This window comes from Phyllostomus discolor, chromosome 1 (assembly GCF_004126475.2).
Source record: "Phyllostomus discolor isolate MPI-MPIP mPhyDis1 chromosome 1, mPhyDis1.pri.v3, whole genome shotgun sequence".
NCBI lineage: Eukaryota > Metazoa > Chordata > Mammalia > Chiroptera > Phyllostomidae > Phyllostomus > Phyllostomus discolor.
Window position 1 is genome coordinate 131,417,019 of NC_040903.2, and position 18,049 is coordinate 131,435,067.

At 39.2% G+C, this 18,049-nt stretch overlaps 1 protein-coding gene and 1 pseudogene across 4 annotated transcripts in view; one reads left to right on the forward strand and one right to left on the reverse strand.

Moving 5' to 3' along the window:
• Positions 1-18,049, forward strand: part of SLC25A21 (solute carrier family 25 member 21) — a 483,365-nt gene that overhangs the window by 449,511 nt on the left and 15,805 nt on the right. For 3 of the 4 annotated variants that reach the window (XM_028506740.2, XM_036029120.1, XM_036029115.1), the window contains one exon: positions 3,887-4,051. The exons of the other annotated variant lie outside the window; for it this stretch is intronic. In XM_028506740.2, coding sequence (XP_028362541.2) covers positions 3,887-4,051 — 165 coding nt within the window. The remainder of the gene's footprint in view (positions 1-3,886; positions 4,052-18,049) is intronic. 4 annotated transcript variants of the gene reach the window in all.
• On the reverse strand, positions 8,788-9,490 carry LOC118501311 (annotated as a pseudogene).

Here is an 18,049-nt window from a genome sequence, read left to right on the forward strand (position 1 = left end):
TGCTGGGTTGGATAGTATTGGAATCATTTGGCTGATGATGCTAAACAGTCTCTATTTGGTTTTGAAATGGAAGCCCAGTAATCAAATAAGTTTAGTAAAATTCCTTGTGTTTACAGAGATCTAGTCAAAATGATTCTTTATTTTCCTATCTAAGCATCCTAGTGGAAGTCATGTTTTGCCTTTCTAATTACATATTTGCTTACATGTATATGACACAATATCACTGAATGAAGCGAGAAACCCAGTTCTAATTCATATGGGAGCTAGAGTTCAGTTTTTCATTAATCTCAAGGCCCCAAATTGCCAGAAAAAAAAATATATATATACTTGTGTCATTATGTATCTATTACCTGTATAAGTTGGATTATCAGACTCTGAAAATCTTACTGTATAACAAGAATGAGCCCACAGAATGTGAACAGCACCAGATTACAAGGAGAATTTTGGTTAAGCCATTTACCAGCGTTTTCACTGTAGGGATATCACGGTACTTAACAATCCATGGTTTCCTCACCTGCAAAATGAGGAGAATATACCTGCTGCCCACCTTACAGGGTTTTTGACAGAAGCAATCATATATGCTAGGATGGCAAAACCATGCATTGTATAAAAGTCTGAACTTGGAGTTGTGGGGAGGTGAGGGGGAGCTCAGTTTGCACTTGACACTACTCTGTCATCTTTGACACTCACTCTGTCATCTTTGCCCAGTTACTGAACCTTAGTTTCCCCTTCTGTCATATGGGGATAATGATAATACCTAGCTCACGCACTCTTTGAGAGGATTAAATAAGATGATATATATAAAGTAGTAAGAGTCTATGATAATGAATAATACTAATGATCACTTACTGTGTTCCAGGTACCTGGTAACATACATGAATATGCTTTCTAAGTTGTAAACCATGTGAGGTGGAGTCTAATTAGAATTTTTCCCATTCCCAACTTTTGCTCCTGGGTGGCCTTGCTTCTACAGTCCATAAATTTATCAAGCAAGAGTTCTTACCTATGATTCTTACTGAGGGATAGGAAAGAGGCCAATTTACAGGATCTACTGCTCCAAAGAGGCAAGCCTCTGGGGTAAGGAGCTAACCTTGGAAGGAGATCTCTAGCCCAGGGGTTGGAGTTGGTTGAGCCTCAGAGGAAGCAGACCTATGATCTGCATTCTAGGTGCATTTCTTTTGGACTTTGTCACAAGTGCGCAGGCCTCTGGGGTAGGGAAAGGAGAGTCAGAAGGAATGTGAAGGAAGAGGCTGGTTATTCATGTCCTTCCTCTTCTTTGAAACAGCCTCCACCTTTTGAATTGTCATTGTCTTCAACTAACAAAATAATTACCTGTTATTTTATTATTATAACTATTTTTTATCAACATAATTGCTCTTGTTATTAACAGCTAGCACACAATGAATTCTTACATAGGACAAAGTTCATGGACTTACTTATCACAACAATCCTATGAAGAGGATTGTATTATTATCCTTATTTCACAGATGAGTAAAGTGAGGATAAATCAAAGAGTAAAATAATTGCCCGGACTAGCAAGTGGTATTGCTAAGACCCAGACCTGGGGCTGTCTAGCTCTACCCCACTATTTCTAGCTACTGTACCACCCTTTGATTTATTTAATGACTCGTAACTAGAGTTCAAACTCAGCAAGGCACTTGAATTCAAAATCCATGTACTATGCTTCTTTGTAACCACCTAACACCCAAGCAGTGAAAATCAGTCGACCATCCATAAATGTCATTTGAATATTTATTCATCTTCAGCAAGATCTAGTAGAAGTCTTCTCTTTTAATACCAATAATTTAGCATTCTAGGATTTTTAAACAACAGAAACAACTTTTAGATCTGTTTTATTTAAAGAAAACCATGTTAATCTGCACTTTCATTCAAAGCTGTCTGTTCCTTTGTTGCTCTAGAATCTAGGTGGCCTGTGAGTTCTCATCTTCTTGGAACTTGAGGCCTCAGACTGGGTGAAGATGGAGAGGAAGCTTGGGCTAGACACAGGGAAAACCAGTGTCCATCAGTCTAGACCCAGGCGGCCTCCTCCTGCCCAGTTCCCTCCACACCCAGGGGACCCTCCCCATCTCCTTTCTTCTGCCCTCTAGGCCGCCTTCCTCGGATCAAGAGAGCATGCCTAGCAGTTTGCTCAGCACTTCCGGAGTCCCTCCAGCAGAAATGAACTCCTGTTTAACTTGTCCTCGCATCTATTTTGAAAACGAAAACAAACAATTTGGGTTGATATTCAATTTGCCAGAACACAAACAAAAAAGTTCCATTTTGTAAGGCAGAGTGAACTGTAACCTGAGAATTTTTGGTTTTCCTATATGAAATTCTTTTATTGTTTTAAGACATGTTCTCATGTGAGGTTTTTCATGTGACATAAAAGTATTTCCTTAAGCTTAATATAATTTATTTTAATTAATCCTCTAAAATGAAAAGATGAAGTTGAGTGTAGGCTTGTAGCTAACTACACTCAACTTTTAAAAAAACATTTATGAGCAAAAACTACAGAACTTACTATATAAACAAGCTCATTTAATGTATCGTGTTAATGACATAGCTGTAAATATAAATTAGATTAAAAGTCTTGATTTGATTTGGTCTGTTCTGTTCTGCTGATGAAGCTTTAATTGCATGTGATAAGAAAACACACACTCTCTGTGGTCAGAAAGCACATCAGACCGCCACGACCGCTCCAGTAGCCTGGCCCCATGAAATAACAAATGAATACAATGCCAGCCGCTTGCCTTATGGGCAAAATAAATAAATAAATACTGAATATTTCTCTCTCTTTACTATTGAAAAGTTAACAAGAAGAGATATCCTTTGTACTGTACCTCCAAAGAGGGAAACAACCTTTTCTAAAAACCCACATAAGATGTTGTAATAAACTAGGAACCTCAGGGAAAACTACAGCAAGCTCTTTAGCATGTTCTAGAAGCAGCAATAGACTGGATCCAGCAGTCAAGGTATTTCAGCCTTGGGTAACCAATCAGAGGACTGGAAAAGAGTGAAGTAAAGTACCTCAGTACTCCCAACACTATCAATTTATCATTTATCATAGCGAGTACAAACAGATTGCCCACCCTTTTGAGGAAGTCTACAGTCAACTGCTATTTATCCACGCCTGATTTCTTTTTATTAAAGATATTATTTATTTATTTTTAGAGAGAGGGAAAGGGAGGGAGAAAGAGAGGGAAAGAGACATCATCCGGTTGCCTCTGTTATGCCCCCAACCCAGGACCTGGCCCACAACCAAGCCATGGGCCCTGAGCAGGAATCGAACTGGCGACCCTTCAGTTTGCAGACTGGTACTCAGTCCACTGAACCAAACCAGCCAGGGCTTGCTTTTTTTTTTCCTAAGATTTTATTTATCTATTTTTAGAGAGACGTGCCCAATTTCTAACCTAGCATCAGTTTAAACTGTTGAGACAATGCAACACTTGCTTTAGAAAACATAACTAGAAAGGTAGACACGCTGAATTCAGGAACCAGATATAAATTCCTTTTGGATTATACACAGTTATGGATTACTAGTGTATCCATATAGCTAATCCCCTCCATTTGTGTGGATAATCCAGAACTGGATAGAACTATTAACATGTTGAAAGTGGTGATAGTTATTACATGACATTAGTTTCACTAATTCCACCAAAGATGGTTTTCTTTGCCAACAATCTTCCCTTTAAGGCTGTTGTTATACATGCAATTTTGTTTACTTTTTGGGTTTCCTAGTTTTAAAAGCACGGATTTAGGCCTGATTGTTCATGTTTGTAAAAAACAATCCCTAATAATTCTGGCTTGAAGGGTAGCTCAATAGTAATTTACTCTGTTTCACATTCCCAAAGATGATCTTTCTGGCTGTGTCCCTCTCTCTCTGCAGCAACCATCCACTATGAGTTATGCAAGACACATCATTAAGAAGGAAGGCTTGGGCCTCCAGGGCCTCAACAAGGGATTTACAGCAACTTTGGGACGTCATGGAGTTTTCAACATGGTTTATTTTGGCTTCTACTACAATGTCAAAAACATTATCCCTATCAATAAGGTAACTATTTCATAGATTAAAATCCTAGAAGAATCCTGTCAATGATGACAGCTGCATCTGTGGAGTGTTTATCATCTACTGGTCACTGGGCTGAACTCTTGTATCAGTGCTACACTTTGATGCTCACATCCACCTCATTTATTCAGTGCTGTTATCCCTGTTTTGAATTTGGAAAGTGAGCCTTAGAAAGGTCAAGTAGTCTTCCCGGGGTCACACAGTAAGTAGCAAAGCAGAGACTTGAACCCAAGTCTGATACCAATTACATTATACTGGAATGTACTATCCTAACTGAGTGCTTCCCATTTGTCCCTAATGGGAATTTCTAGAAACTATGTTACTACTTAATTTCTATCTGAAAAGCATAACTTTCTCAGAAAATTTAAATTTTCATATCCTAAATAAATTCTGAGTTCATGGGGAAAACGGTCAGCCTAAAATTTAAATCTTACCTAGGTATTAATTTTTAAATTGCCCTAAATTAATGAGGGCAAGTAGTAAACAAGTTCTCCTAGGATTCTTTGTTTTTGAAGCAAAATACTAATAATTATTGTTTTTTAAATGGTAACATGCAGATGCCAACAGCCTTTCAACTTCTAAAAGATAAAAGTAGCACGGGATGTGCTTTACAATGAGCATCTGTGAGCTTTTGCACTGAGTCTGCCATGCCATCATTTGCTTGCTTGCGATGAAAATTGCAATCCTGGAAGCAGCAGTTAGGGAAACATTTTTCACATGCAGGCAGTTTCCCGCAGGGGTTCAGGTCTTCATTTTGCTTAATACAAAAGTTTTGAAGGACTTTTTATGTCATAAAATTATTTCTCATGTGGCTGTCACCAGACTCTTCAGTAAAGTTATTTCTACCTATCTTTGCCCAGCTATTCCCCATATTCTAGGCCAGGATTTATCTCAAGAATGAGAACAGCTGAATCCAAGGCATGTTCTGCGTTAACCATCTGTTGGCACTACCTCACTCACCAGCCCAAGTTGTTAAGCAGGTTTCACTGTGCTTGGAAATCTCATTTATTGAGTAGAAGCTTATGTTTCGCTGGTCCAAAATCTCTATAATAGACCACAATATATATAGATCCCCCCACTGACTGGTAATTCTGACTCTGGTGGTCCTCAGAGCTCTTCTCCTGTCGAGTTCGTGAAATAGAGAAATAAAGTGCAGTAAACACGCAGGTCCTGGATGACTTGAGAGACTTCAAGTTTAACACATGAAGATCCCTTCTAGCTGGAATTGGTTAAGCAATGCGAGGCCCTGGGCAAAACAAAAATGCGAGGCCTTCTTTTCAAAACTTAAGAATTTCAAGACAGCAAGGGCAGAGCAACAAACCAAGCACTGGGCCCTTCCAAGTGCAGACCCTGGTGACGGCACAGGTCGCATGCCCGTGAAGCTGACCCTGTTTTTCAGAGCCTTAGAGGAGTAATCCATACAACACGGGGGAAGTGTCTGGGCCCCGCTTTCTCCAGTTATCCAAAGGTTTGATACACACAATGAAATAAATTATATAATTATTTGCATATATTATATCAGTATTATACAGGGTGGGCAAAAGTAGGTTTACAGTTTGTGTGGAAAATAATACAATAATTAACAAATAATCATATAAGAATAAACTATTTCATATACTCACAACTTTAAACCCACCTTTGCCCCATTCCGTTCATTTCATTACATATACAGGATCTGGCACAAATAATGCCCCTTTTTATTATAAAATGTTTTATTACATAATCATAAGCATGTAATTCTGTAACATAACAATATCACACTCAAGCACACTGTATGACATTCTAGGTTAAATGTTCAAATTAAAACTGTAAATTATTATACCTGTATTATTACCCTACCAACCACACTCAAGGAGGCATTACTTCTGCTGGACCCTGTATTTGTGCATGTATATTAATGCATATGTTATACTATAATGAATTTGGTTATATTTGAGAAAGAAATTCAGAAAGATCAATAAGACTTATATATGGTTATATGTTACTCAAAATAGCCACAAGTGCAAACTTCATTCAACAATTAATCTATGAATTTATTAAATGTTATGCATTATTTTTAAAAAAGGCAGAAACTTAAATATTCATTTTTTAAATGACATCATGGTATTCTGAAACTCTGGAAAGGGCTCGTTCATCTTGTCAGTTGACAAGGAAGAGACCCTACTGGCCTGTATAGGCCCCACTGAGGAGTCTTATCTTTATCTGAAGAGCACTGGGAAGCCAACAAAAGAATTTAAGCAGAGGAAATTACCCGACTACTCTCACTGCTGCAGCTTGGAAAATGGGTGGAGTCATGGGGGTGAGGGAAAGGCAAGGTGTAACATGGAAATGTCTTCAATGTGAGATGCCGGGGTATTGGACCACTGTGTTCATGATGGAGACAATAAGTAACAGACAGATCTGAGAAATCTTCAGAAGGCGAAATCTATAGGACATGGCAATGAGATCGATATGTATATTGAGAACGGGGTGGTGGTTAAAGAGGATGCTTAAGTTTTTGGCTTGAACAACTGGAAGGATAGTGGTGTCAGTCACTGAGAAAGAAAAGTTTTGAATGAGAAAAAAGTTTATGAGAGAATATTATGAGCTTAGCCTGGAAACTGAGTTTCACCACATTTGGAACAAACTCCAAAGTGCAGATGTTGTGTATGTGATGGATCCTGGAGCTTGAGAAGAGGGTTCTGAGTCGGAAGTGTAGTTGGTCACTCAGGAGTCGTCAGTGTACCTGGGCGAGCATACCTGTACAGAATGAATGGTCTTGGGCCAATCACTTCCCTGCTCTGAGCTTCAAGGTTGTTTGCTTTTGTTCTTGTTTTTTATCTGCAAATTAAGGAAGTACTATTGTTCTTTCTACCTGACAAAATTTTTTGAGGATTAAAATAAATAGTATGTAAAGTTGTTTGTGAATTTTAAGGTGCTATAGAAGTGTTCATTGTGGCAGTGCTGATGACAGGGGTGAAGAAGGAGTAGAGGGTGCAAACTAGTGGTGGGAATAGTTAGTGTGGAAAACTGCACGAAGAATTTTTCCCCAGGACTGTTTCTTTTGCACTTAAACGAACACTGTTTTTTCTTGACTAGAACAAAGTCATTGATTTTATGTGTTCTGTAATCTAAGCCTGATTCAAAACTGGGAAACCAGTATTCTTTAAATTTAAACCATAATAAATCAATCCTTTGTGAAGAGGAAGGTATGATAATCATTAAAACATGTTGAAGAACGTCATCAAGTTGTTAACCATGGGGAGGAGGTGGTGTTCCTTGAAGTCTGTGTTCCGTCTTTGCTGCGGGTCGGCTCTAGCCCTGTGTTCACAGGGCTATTGTTTCAGCGCCCTCACCCAGCCATCGGCCATTTAACTGTTCCAGGGGGGTTGGAGATTTCACCAACCCTGAATAGCACGGTATAATTCTAGATTTTTCTTTAATTTAACATATTTTTTAAATCTATAAATTGTCTTTCAGTGTGTTCATTTTTGAAGTATTTTATTTTATAAGGAACTGTCTGTAAAGCTTGCCTCTGGGGAGTGGAAATTGGGAGCCATTTGTGCATGTGTGCCTGCATGTGTGTGGGGCAGAGGCAGGAGAAAGCAAGCAGCAGTAGAGGGAAAGCAGTAGAGGGAATAGCAATTCTGAGCTATTGGAAGCGTCTGTAATAAGCATGTAATAAATCAGTGAAAAATTTAATAGACTCTCATAAAATAGAGTACCTACTTAGCTTTTTCACATTTTACTGAACTCTAGGGCTATGTCTACAGAGATAAAATAAGCGCTTAAAACAGTAAGCCCAGATAATTCAGCTCAGATATCCATCCCTGAAATTTTTTAAGTATATTTTATTGCTCATGTTATTACAGTTATCCCAATTTTCCTCCTTTGCCCCCTTCTACCCAATACCGCCATTCCCTCCAGCAATCTCCCCCTTAGTTCATGCCCATGGCTCTTGTGTATAAGCTCTTAGGCTTTTCAATTTCCTATACTATTCTTAACATGTCCCTGTGTATTTTGCACCTATCAATTATGCTTTTTAATCCCTGTACGTTTTTCCCCATGCTCCTCCTTCCCCCTACTGGCTGATAACCCTCCAAGTGATCTCCATACTTATGATTCTCTCCCTGTTTTGGTTGTTTGCGTAGTTTGTTTGTTGTTTATTTATTGTTTGTTTGTTTTAGATTCAGTTGTTGATAGTTGTGAATTTGTTCACTTTTTAAAATTTATTTTTAGACAGAGGGGAAGGAAGGGAGAAAGAGAGGAAGAGAAACATCTTGTGTGCCCCCCACCAGGGGCCTAGCCTACCACCCAGGCATGTGGCCTGACTTGGAATTGAACCAGTGACCCTTTGGTCCTCAAGTCAGCACTCAATCCACTGAGCCACACAAGTCAGGGTTGTTGACTTTTTAATGTTCATAGTTTTGATCTTCTTCTTTTTCTTAAATAAGCCCCTTTAATCTTTCATATAATAATGGTTTCATGGTGATGAACTTCTTTCACTTTACCTTCTCTGGGAAGCACTTTATCTGTCCTCCCATTCCAAAAGATAGCTTTGCTGGATGGAGTAATCTTGGATGTAGGTTCTTGCTTTTCAGCACTTTGAATACTTCTTGCCTGCAAAGTTTCTTCTGAGAAATCAGCTGATAGTCTTATGGGCACTCCTTTGTAAGTAACTCTCTGCTTTTCTCTTGCTGCTTTTAAGATTCTCTCTTTATCTTCTACCTTTGGCTTTTTTGTTTTTTTGACACGGGCTGCTCATTGTTTATTTCCCACTTGGTGCAAGGCACACAGTTATGGGGTGTCAGGAAAGCTCAGGTGTGGCTTGAGTGGTAAAGAGCAGGGTTCTTTCAACTTTCTTTCTGGTGTTTTGCTGCTTTGATCTGAAAGAGCCCAGCTGGGGCTGCTTCTGCCTGCCTGGTGTCCAGGGTGGGGTGAGGAGGGGGAGGGGCATGGTAGGAGGGAGGAGGAGGGGCTCAAAAGAGCCTAGCACTTCTGGAAGTCCAGTGGGTGCTGGCGGCCACTCAGGATGGAGGCCTAATATTGACTTTACTGGGCTGGCTGCCAGATAGCTTCTTTGTTGCTTCCTGAGCCAGGTCACAGGTGATCACTCCTCTGCTGGAGGCCTGGGGAGATATCGAGTACTCTGGGGATTCCAACACGGTGGCCACTAATGGGAGAGTGGACTTCCTGAAAAAGAGGCTCGCCCACCAGTGACCTGGGTCAGCTGGGGAGACCAGGGTTGTGGGGGATGGCTTCTGCAGGACACTTGGTTCTTCTGCAGGAGCTGTTACAGGAAGTGGAGGCCAGGCTGTGCTGGCAGTAGTCACGGGTAGCCATGAGCAAGCCACTGGAGAGGATGGCTGCCATGCTCTTACTTGTGGACTGGGGGAAGCCTCGCACGCCATCACAGGTGGTGGGAAGGGGGACACTGGGCCATGGAGCCCATTTGCAAAGGAAAGCACAGGAGGCTGACCTATGAGTGAGCTGGACTGGACCTTTGGCATTTTAATTATGATGTATCTTGGTGTGGTCCTATTTGGGTCCAGCTTGTTTGGGACTCTGTGCTTTCTGGACTTACATGTCTATTTCCTTCACCAAACTAGGGAAGTTTTCTTTCATTATTTTTTAAACAAGTTTTCAATTTCTAGTTCTAACTCTTTTCATTTTGGTATCCCGGCAATTTGGATGTTGGCACATTTGAAGATGTCCCAGAGGCTCCTTAGACAAACTTCATATATTTAAATTCTTGTTTCTTCTTTCTGTTCTGGTTGAAAGTTTATTTCTTCCTTATGTTCCAAGTCATTGATTTGAATCTTGGCTTCTTTCCCTTCACTGTTGGTTCCCTATAGATTTTTCTTTATTTCACTAAGTGTAATCTTCATTTCTTCATGTTGTTGCCATACTCAAGGAATTCTTTGAGTGTCCCGATTACCAGTGTTTTGAACTCTGAATCTGATAGGTTGGCTATCTCCATTTTGTTTAGTTCTTTTTCTGTTTTTTTTTCTATTCTTTCATTTGAGCCATATTTCTTTGTCTCCTCAATTTTGACAGCCTCCCTGTGTTTGTTTCTGTGTATTAGGTATAGCTGCTTTGACTCCCTGTCTTAGTAGCATGGCCTGTTGTCCAAAAGGCACCTGTAAATTGTGTGGGGTGGAGCCTTAGGTGATTGCCAGTAAGGAGAAATGTACTTCACAGCCTCGTGGCCTGTGTTGGGGGAGGGCTTGGGGAGAGGACTCTGCTGCTGCCTGGCCTCTGGAGGTTTGCCTGGCATTCATCCCATTTCCAGTCACTTGACTCACTCCCCATATGTGGACTGAAGCCCTTTTAGCTGTTGCCCTGGTGTTGAATCTCAGGGTGGGTGGGTTTGCATACAGTTTAAGATTGAGCGGGCCCTTTAAGCGGAGTTTCCTGAAAATCCAGCAGTTTCTTTTGCCACCCCAACACCCACTGGTTTTTACAGCCAGAAGTTATGGGGATTTATCTTCCCGTCACTGGAACCCTGGGCTGTGCATTCTGGCCTGGGGCTGTTATCACTCCCTCCCAAGGTATCACTCCCAATTTTTATCAACCACACATGAATTAGGGATTCCCTGTGCCTATTCCACCATCGCCGTGGCCTCTCCATGCCATACCATGCCTCTCTACCAGTCTCTGCCTCTCCACCCCTCCTACCCATCTGGATGAATGTGGCTTCTTTAAATCTTTGGTTGTTGGATTCCACACAGTTCAATTTTTTGACACTTCTGGGCATTGTTTGTCTTGAAATGTAGTTGTAATTCTTTTTGTGTTTGAGAAAGGAGGTGAAGTGTGTCAATGGCTTCATTTGGACCAGAAGTCCCCAGCCCTAAAGTTTTTAACTTTAACTCTTCTGATGGGTGATCTCTCATAGATAAATTTTTCAAGTTATCACAGAAATATCTTGACCTTCTGTGCCACTTCATACTGTTAAAACCATTTTTATAGACTCCCTGATTTTGCCTGACTCTCATTATAGTAACTGTCATTTTCAGATAAGGAAACCAAATGGTTAGTTAAAGCCCAGAGCTGAAATTGACTGAAGTAATTTATCTGAGGTCATATAACCAAAGGAGGGAAAGAAATGGAGGCCAGAACTCTTCCCACTGAACCATGTAATGCTTTAACTCTACATTTTACCTGGTCTTTCGTCACACATAGTTATCTCATGTATCTCTTAAAGTGGTTAATAAAGTTTAAATAAGTGAAATAATTAGAATATTCAGATAATATAACCAAATTTCACTTGTGCCTCATTCAGTCCTTAGTCTATAATCCATAAGAACACAGAATTGTAAGACACAGTCCTGGAAAATCTAGAAATTAAGAGCTTGAAATTGTGACCTGTGTTACATTCTCTCAGATTTATTTTTGGGATCTAGCTGTTCCTACTAAATGGAGAGTAACCAGCTACAACAGAGAAAGACTGCTATGGGTATTAACTGGCCATGGAATTCATTTAATGAAGGTGTCATTTATATCTTGCAATAAATGGAATGAAATGTCAGAATAAAGAATTGATCCCTTTTCCCCAGAAAGAGGCCATCACTTCCCAAAGTAAAGCCTACTAGAAACAGATATCAAGTGACTTAAATGTTGACATCTTTTTCAAATATCCATGAGAGTAAGATTTCACCCCAAAAAACAATTTCTTTCATTCCCCTTCCAAGTTGGAGATATTTGGAGCATAATATTTGTGACGTTGACACACAAATGAGAATTGTGAGATTAAAATGTTGCATGTCTTTAATAACTTTGTCCTCTAGTTCTGCATTTATTGGTTTTCACATTTCCATAAGTAAAATAGTAGAAGTGGCGGTGGTGGTGGTCAAAATCACTATCTACAGCTTATGACTGTCAACAATATAAAATGTGCTGTTAGTGTGCATCCTAATTAAGCATGTTTGTAGGTTATTTTGCCAAAACTATAGACCTTTTCGTGTTGCATTTCTCTATGATAGAAATTTCATGTGTGGGTTAGAAATACTCTAATAGAGAACAATTTTTCACATGTTCAATCTTTCTTACTTAATAAAGCATTTAGACCTGTCCCTGTGGTCATTTTACTACAGACAGCATTAAGTCAAACATACTTTATTTTTTCCTGAGGTAATATTTATACAAGATTGCCTTTTAGAAATGCAAATGTTTTTCTTTTTCTTTTGATTTTTAAAATATTTTCTTTGTTCTGTAAATTCTGTAGAAAGCCTGAGGGTGGTGCTGGCCCACTTCAGTTTATAAGAAATGTGGAAATGTGTTTGTTTTATAATTTAGAGTTATATCCTTCCCTAAGGTGTGCACTAAGCTGAACAAAAAATACCCATTTGGGTTCCGGCTGAGACTGTAGACAGAGCTGCTTGTATTTTGAAAAGAAGAATCCCAGTAGAATTAGGTTATAATAGGTTTTAATTTAAGACCATTTATTTTTCTGATCTTCTCTTACTCAATCATTGGTCTTACCAATCATCTGGTAATGGGAAGGGCAAAAGCATTACAGTTTCATTACAGTTAAGAACAGCTCTCCTTTTTGGTGACCAGTGGGCTAAAACTACAAGTATGTATTATCCGTAAAATTTCAGGATATGTGACAAGACCCTGCAGTGAAAAGCAGTGTCCTTCATCAGCAGTTTTCACAGACACCCTGGGGCACGTGTGTTGTGAAGGAGGGATATGGGGAGGGCAGAGAGGAGAAGTGCTGGGGTTCAGACACTTTCTTAAATAAACTTCAGGCCAAAATTTTCCAAGTGGATGGAAATGAGGTACAGGTACCTTTACATTCTCAGTGGGTTCTGTCTATTCATTCATTCCAAAAGTATTTGTGGCACATCTACCATGTGCCAAGCACCAACTGGCTAAGTGTCAGCACTGCTTCTGACTTAATGGGATTTACATTCTAGTAGAGGAGGCAATAATAAACAAGTCATTACACAGGAAACTCTCATGGCAATCATGCCAAGTGCCATGAAAGACAGTGATCAAGCTGTAGGAATTTCTAACCAAGGACCCTAATCTAGACCTATGGAGGGTTAGGGCAATGTTCAGCCTGGGGCTCAAGGATGAGGATTAACCAGACCAAGATGAAGAAGATGAATGGATGAGTGACACCCCTGAAGCAGAAAGAGGCATGGGGAGGCTGGGAGAAGATAAGGATGTGGGTGAATAGTGGGGAAAATGAGGCAGTGGAGGCTGCAGAAGGTAACCGCACCAGAATGTTTTAGGCAAGCACTAGTAAGGCAGTTGACTCCCCTTTAATAGATTTAATTGAAGGGTCATGTTGAACAAACATAATACATAAGTGGAACTAAGTGGGCATGGGAAAGTTTCATTTATAAAAGTCTAGAATTAGAATCTCATGAAATAACTTAGTTCAAAGACTTTTTGAACATCTGCCTACCTCCATATCAAAGCGTCTCAGTGTGTCTTTGCCCTGACTTCTCAACCATTAGGATTTTGTTTTGGGAACCTGGTTTGTTAGTTTTCCTTGAGTTCAGTGACTTTACTGAGGCAAGGAATAGGTAAAACACACCAAAACAGAAAAATCCTACAGGATTCCCAAGGAAATATACTAATACTTTCCTGCATTTTGTATGACAGTACTCAGTGATATAGTTGACCTTCAGAAGATATTATCTACCCATGTAAATAAAATATATATACACATATATATAACATTGATAAGAGAGACAGAGTTGTATGTATATATGTATATACATATATACATAATATATGTGAAATAATCACGTGAGAAATGTTATGCTTAAATCCAACCCATTTTGACATTGTATGTATTTTATAATTTGAGCTAAGTGAGTAAGGCCCTTAAAATTATTTTACATTTCCCAACACTTTAAAGAACAGATAGCTGGAGGGGGAAGGAATTTTCATGGCTATTTTCTGAGTGGCTACATTTAGATGCTGAGCTTTTAACAACACTTTGATTTCATTCCAAAGCCCAGAGCCCTGCAAGGATAGGATCTTGGGAATACTCCACATTCCTTAAAAAAATGGTTATCAATTAAACCATCTCATTTTAGTTGCTGACCTTCTGTGGAGTGAGGAGCTAGCATTTCCCCAGATTATCTCACATGAAGAAAAAACAAACACTATAATAGATTCTTCTGATAGCTGTGAAGTGGAAACAAATGTATTTTTTCCTCAAGCTTCAAAAATAAGTATTTTCATTGGGAGACAAATAGCATGATGTCATGACATTAGGGAGAAAATGCTTTTCTCAAAGTTTATGAACAAAAACCAAAAGAGAACCAAGATTAGAGAAAATGAAAGGTATATACTGATAGCTGACTTTACTCCTAGTTGACTTGGACCCACTAAAACTCATATCTAAAATGCAATTTTTTTTTAAATGAAGGCACTTCACTTTCACTCAAACTACCTCCTTGTTCAGTTACCAGGGGACAACTATGCTTTCAACACACCACATCATTTTCATGATGGCTGGGGGGCAGACAGTGACGAGTGGGTATTATTTGCCTTGTGGTTGCTACTAAGTGCTTACCCAGTGCATGTTTTTACCTCCTTTGTAATTGCTTCTGAGACCTTGATTCTTTGTGTAGTACGTGCTTATAAGGGAGAGATAAAGGATTCGTTAAACACCTGTGATGTGTCAGGCCCAGTATACATACAAATATGAATGTGGCATGGCCCAGCACTTTAAGTGGCTTTGAAGGAGTCTTCACAAAGAGCATCAAAAGTTTGGTGCCCCCTCCAAAAGATCCTGTCAATGTTTGAACCCAGGCAGTCTGATGCCAGAGCCATGCTCTTAATCTTTGTACTATAATTCTTTAACTGTATAGGTGTGTGAGCCTTTGAGTCCTTCCTTCTTCAGAATGTATTCACAGTTTCTCAACCCCTTTTCAAAAATGATGTTGTTTCTGGTTCTCTGTATGCTCTGCCTCTCCAACTATACATGCACCAGATTTGTCAATGTCAGTGTTAGAACTAAACACAGTGCTATGTTATAAGTTGATCAATTCAGAGTACACTAGGATCAACCCTTCCTGTGATCTGAACACACCCTTTTCTTAATGCAGCCAAAGATTGGACAGAGGTGAATTCTTGGGGGATTTGTCAGGGTCTTGGACAGGGATAGAATGGGTGTTGCTTTTACATGAAGCTGTTGGCATGTATGAATCTTTATGGTCAATTGAAATCCCAGATTATGTGAACAGCAGTCAAGATTCTCTCATCTTGAAATTAAATTTAATCCTGTGGCACCAGTCCAGTGCCGGAGCCTGTGATGATAATTTTTAGTTGATTTTAAGTTGCTCATCTATCATTCCAGCTTCCCCTCCTGGCTTTTGTCATCAGCACAGCCGATAAGCAGGCCTTCCACATCTTCACCCAGTTGCCATGTGGACGCATCTGTCACAGAGCCATTCGTTTCGCCAGATGAGGGTTCTCCAGCTATACTCCCCTCCATCCTCCATTCAGTGTTTCATTAATTTGATGTCTTATTAATCAGGATAATATGGGGGAATTTTTCAAGTGATTTTCTGAAATCAAGGGTGATTCAAAAAGGAAATGAGACTTTCAAAAGTGTATTACCAGAATGGGTTTTCTGCAGTTTCTCTGTATATCACAAACTTCGTGTTTATGGCACTTCTTGCTTACAGTCTTAAGGAAATGAAGAACTGCATCACAACCACCCCTACCTGTTGATTGTGATGTACTATAAAGGAGGTGGAGTGAATTTAAGTATAGAATGAATGTGTTCCATTAGCACAAACTGACCATTTTTAATATTGTGGAAATAAATGTGATAAAGCCTGTTAAGATGGATTTTGATCACATGTTTATATATAATCTAATTAATGAGTAGCAGATTTATTAAAATGTTCAATTCTTTTTGAACCATCCTGTTATGGTCATGCCAATATCATCATCAAACAATTTACTCACCCACTCAGGGAAGAGGGAGAAGAATAAAAGAGTTCTGCAAAGAAATGTTTTGTGATATCCTGAAAATCATGTGACTCCTCGAAAGACAAACATATTGCCTTTAATTTGTTTATCCAAAGCATTTTATGCAATGCCTCTCAGTCACTTATAAACGATAATTTTAGTTCTTCAAATGGCAAATCTGTTTTAGCAATTTTTGATGAGCAACATTACATCCTCTCTGGGATCATCCAAGGCCGATCCTGAACAGAGAGCATTTCTCTACATGTGCTCATTTTAAGGTTGTCTGTGTTACCAGGGTTTAATGACTTGGTTCAGGCTTTAGGAACTCTGTAAAAATGGCTTAAAGCGAACATAGAGAGGATCTCAGGTTTGGTGTGGTACCAAAAAAATTTAAAGGGTAAGTGAATTGCAGAGAGCAGAGGCAATGTGATTTGGGCTGACACAAGGCAGGAAGATTTGAAGACTTCACATTAATGTGTATGTTCATGCTGATCTCCTTTAAGTGAACTCTGCTCAATCTTGCCTTGCAGGGAACATCAGGCTTCCTGGCCCATCTCCCTCACACCCCCAGTCCTCACTAGCTAATAATTCCTACTTCCCCCATCTTCCTAACCCCCTCCTTCTGGCATTTCTCTGTGAGGAATGTCTTCTTAAAGATGCCAGACCCTAATCACAAAAGCCTGTAAGATGGGCAAATGTTCTCTGTTTATCTAGCTAGCAGCCAGCTGGCCCATCACTAAGCAAGGCATCAAAGCCCATGCCAGGGAAGGTAAAAAGGGAGGCATATGCTTTTTTGGATGAAGACATGTTACCCCTCTGCATATTAACTCCTTAAGTGCCACTGCCTTAAATTACTGTTGCTGCTTTTAGCTATTTAGATGTATAGTTGGATTAAATGGTTAAATTAGTTACAAATATGTACTGTGTTGATTGTTAATTATTTGAGTCATATGATCTCATTTCTGATGACTTGGTGCCTTGTGTTGAATTTTTAGAACTTGTGGAACATCATGGCTGCCAATGTTTTAGGATCACTTACTAATCTCTTGTTAAGCTTTGGGGAGTCTCTAAATAATATGTCCTGTCAGGGAAATTCATCAATCATCCTGAAGAGAGGCTGGTAAATACATCTTTTCAGGTCCACATTCATGAAAAGATCACAGTGTGGGAAACAGCCAGAGAATTCTGTTAATTCCCAATTCTGATATTTATCAGTTAGCCATTGTTTTTGGCAAGTTATGCCTTCTCTCTGTCTCAGTTTTCTCATTTGTAAAGTGAAATGGTAACCTCAACCTTAATATGTTTGCAGGAGAATTATCAATTTTCTTTAACTATGAGTATTGGATTTTGTATTACTATCAATACACGTAATATTCATTAACATTTCAGGCTACTCAGATCTAGTTGAGTTATATTTTATGAGAAAAACTGGAAATTATTTAGAAGAAAATAACAACCCTGGTTGGTGTGGATCAGTGGGTTGAGCACCAGCCTGCAAACCGAAAGATCACCATTTGATTCCTGGTCAGGACACATGCCTGGATGCAGGCCAGATCCCCAGTTGGGGGCACGCAAGAGGCAACCAGTCCATGCTTCTCTTGCATATCAATGTTTCTCTCCCACTTTTTCTCCTCACCTTCCTCTCTCTCTAAAAAATAAATAAAATATTTAAGAAGGAAAGAAAGAAAATAACAAAACTCATCTGTAGATAAGGAAATAACACATACATAAATATGAAAGGAGCTGTGTGTTTTAAGCATGAGGAAGAAAAAGTTATTTTAATAATGGTTTTTAAAATATGATAGATTACATCAAGAATGGTGACAGTTGATTGCCCTTGCAATTGAGCAAAAAAATGAGAGTAAAATAGCTTATGCTTATGCATGCAGAATGTGGGTTAGGAACAAAGAAAGTTTTTTTATTGATAGCAGTTGGAGTAAATTATGGTAATAAGTTGGAAATTTTTAATAAATATAGTTTTTCATCAACATTAATATCTATTTACATAATTAAGATATGATACCTCTTAAATATTTTACTTGGGGTAGATGACATTCTTTT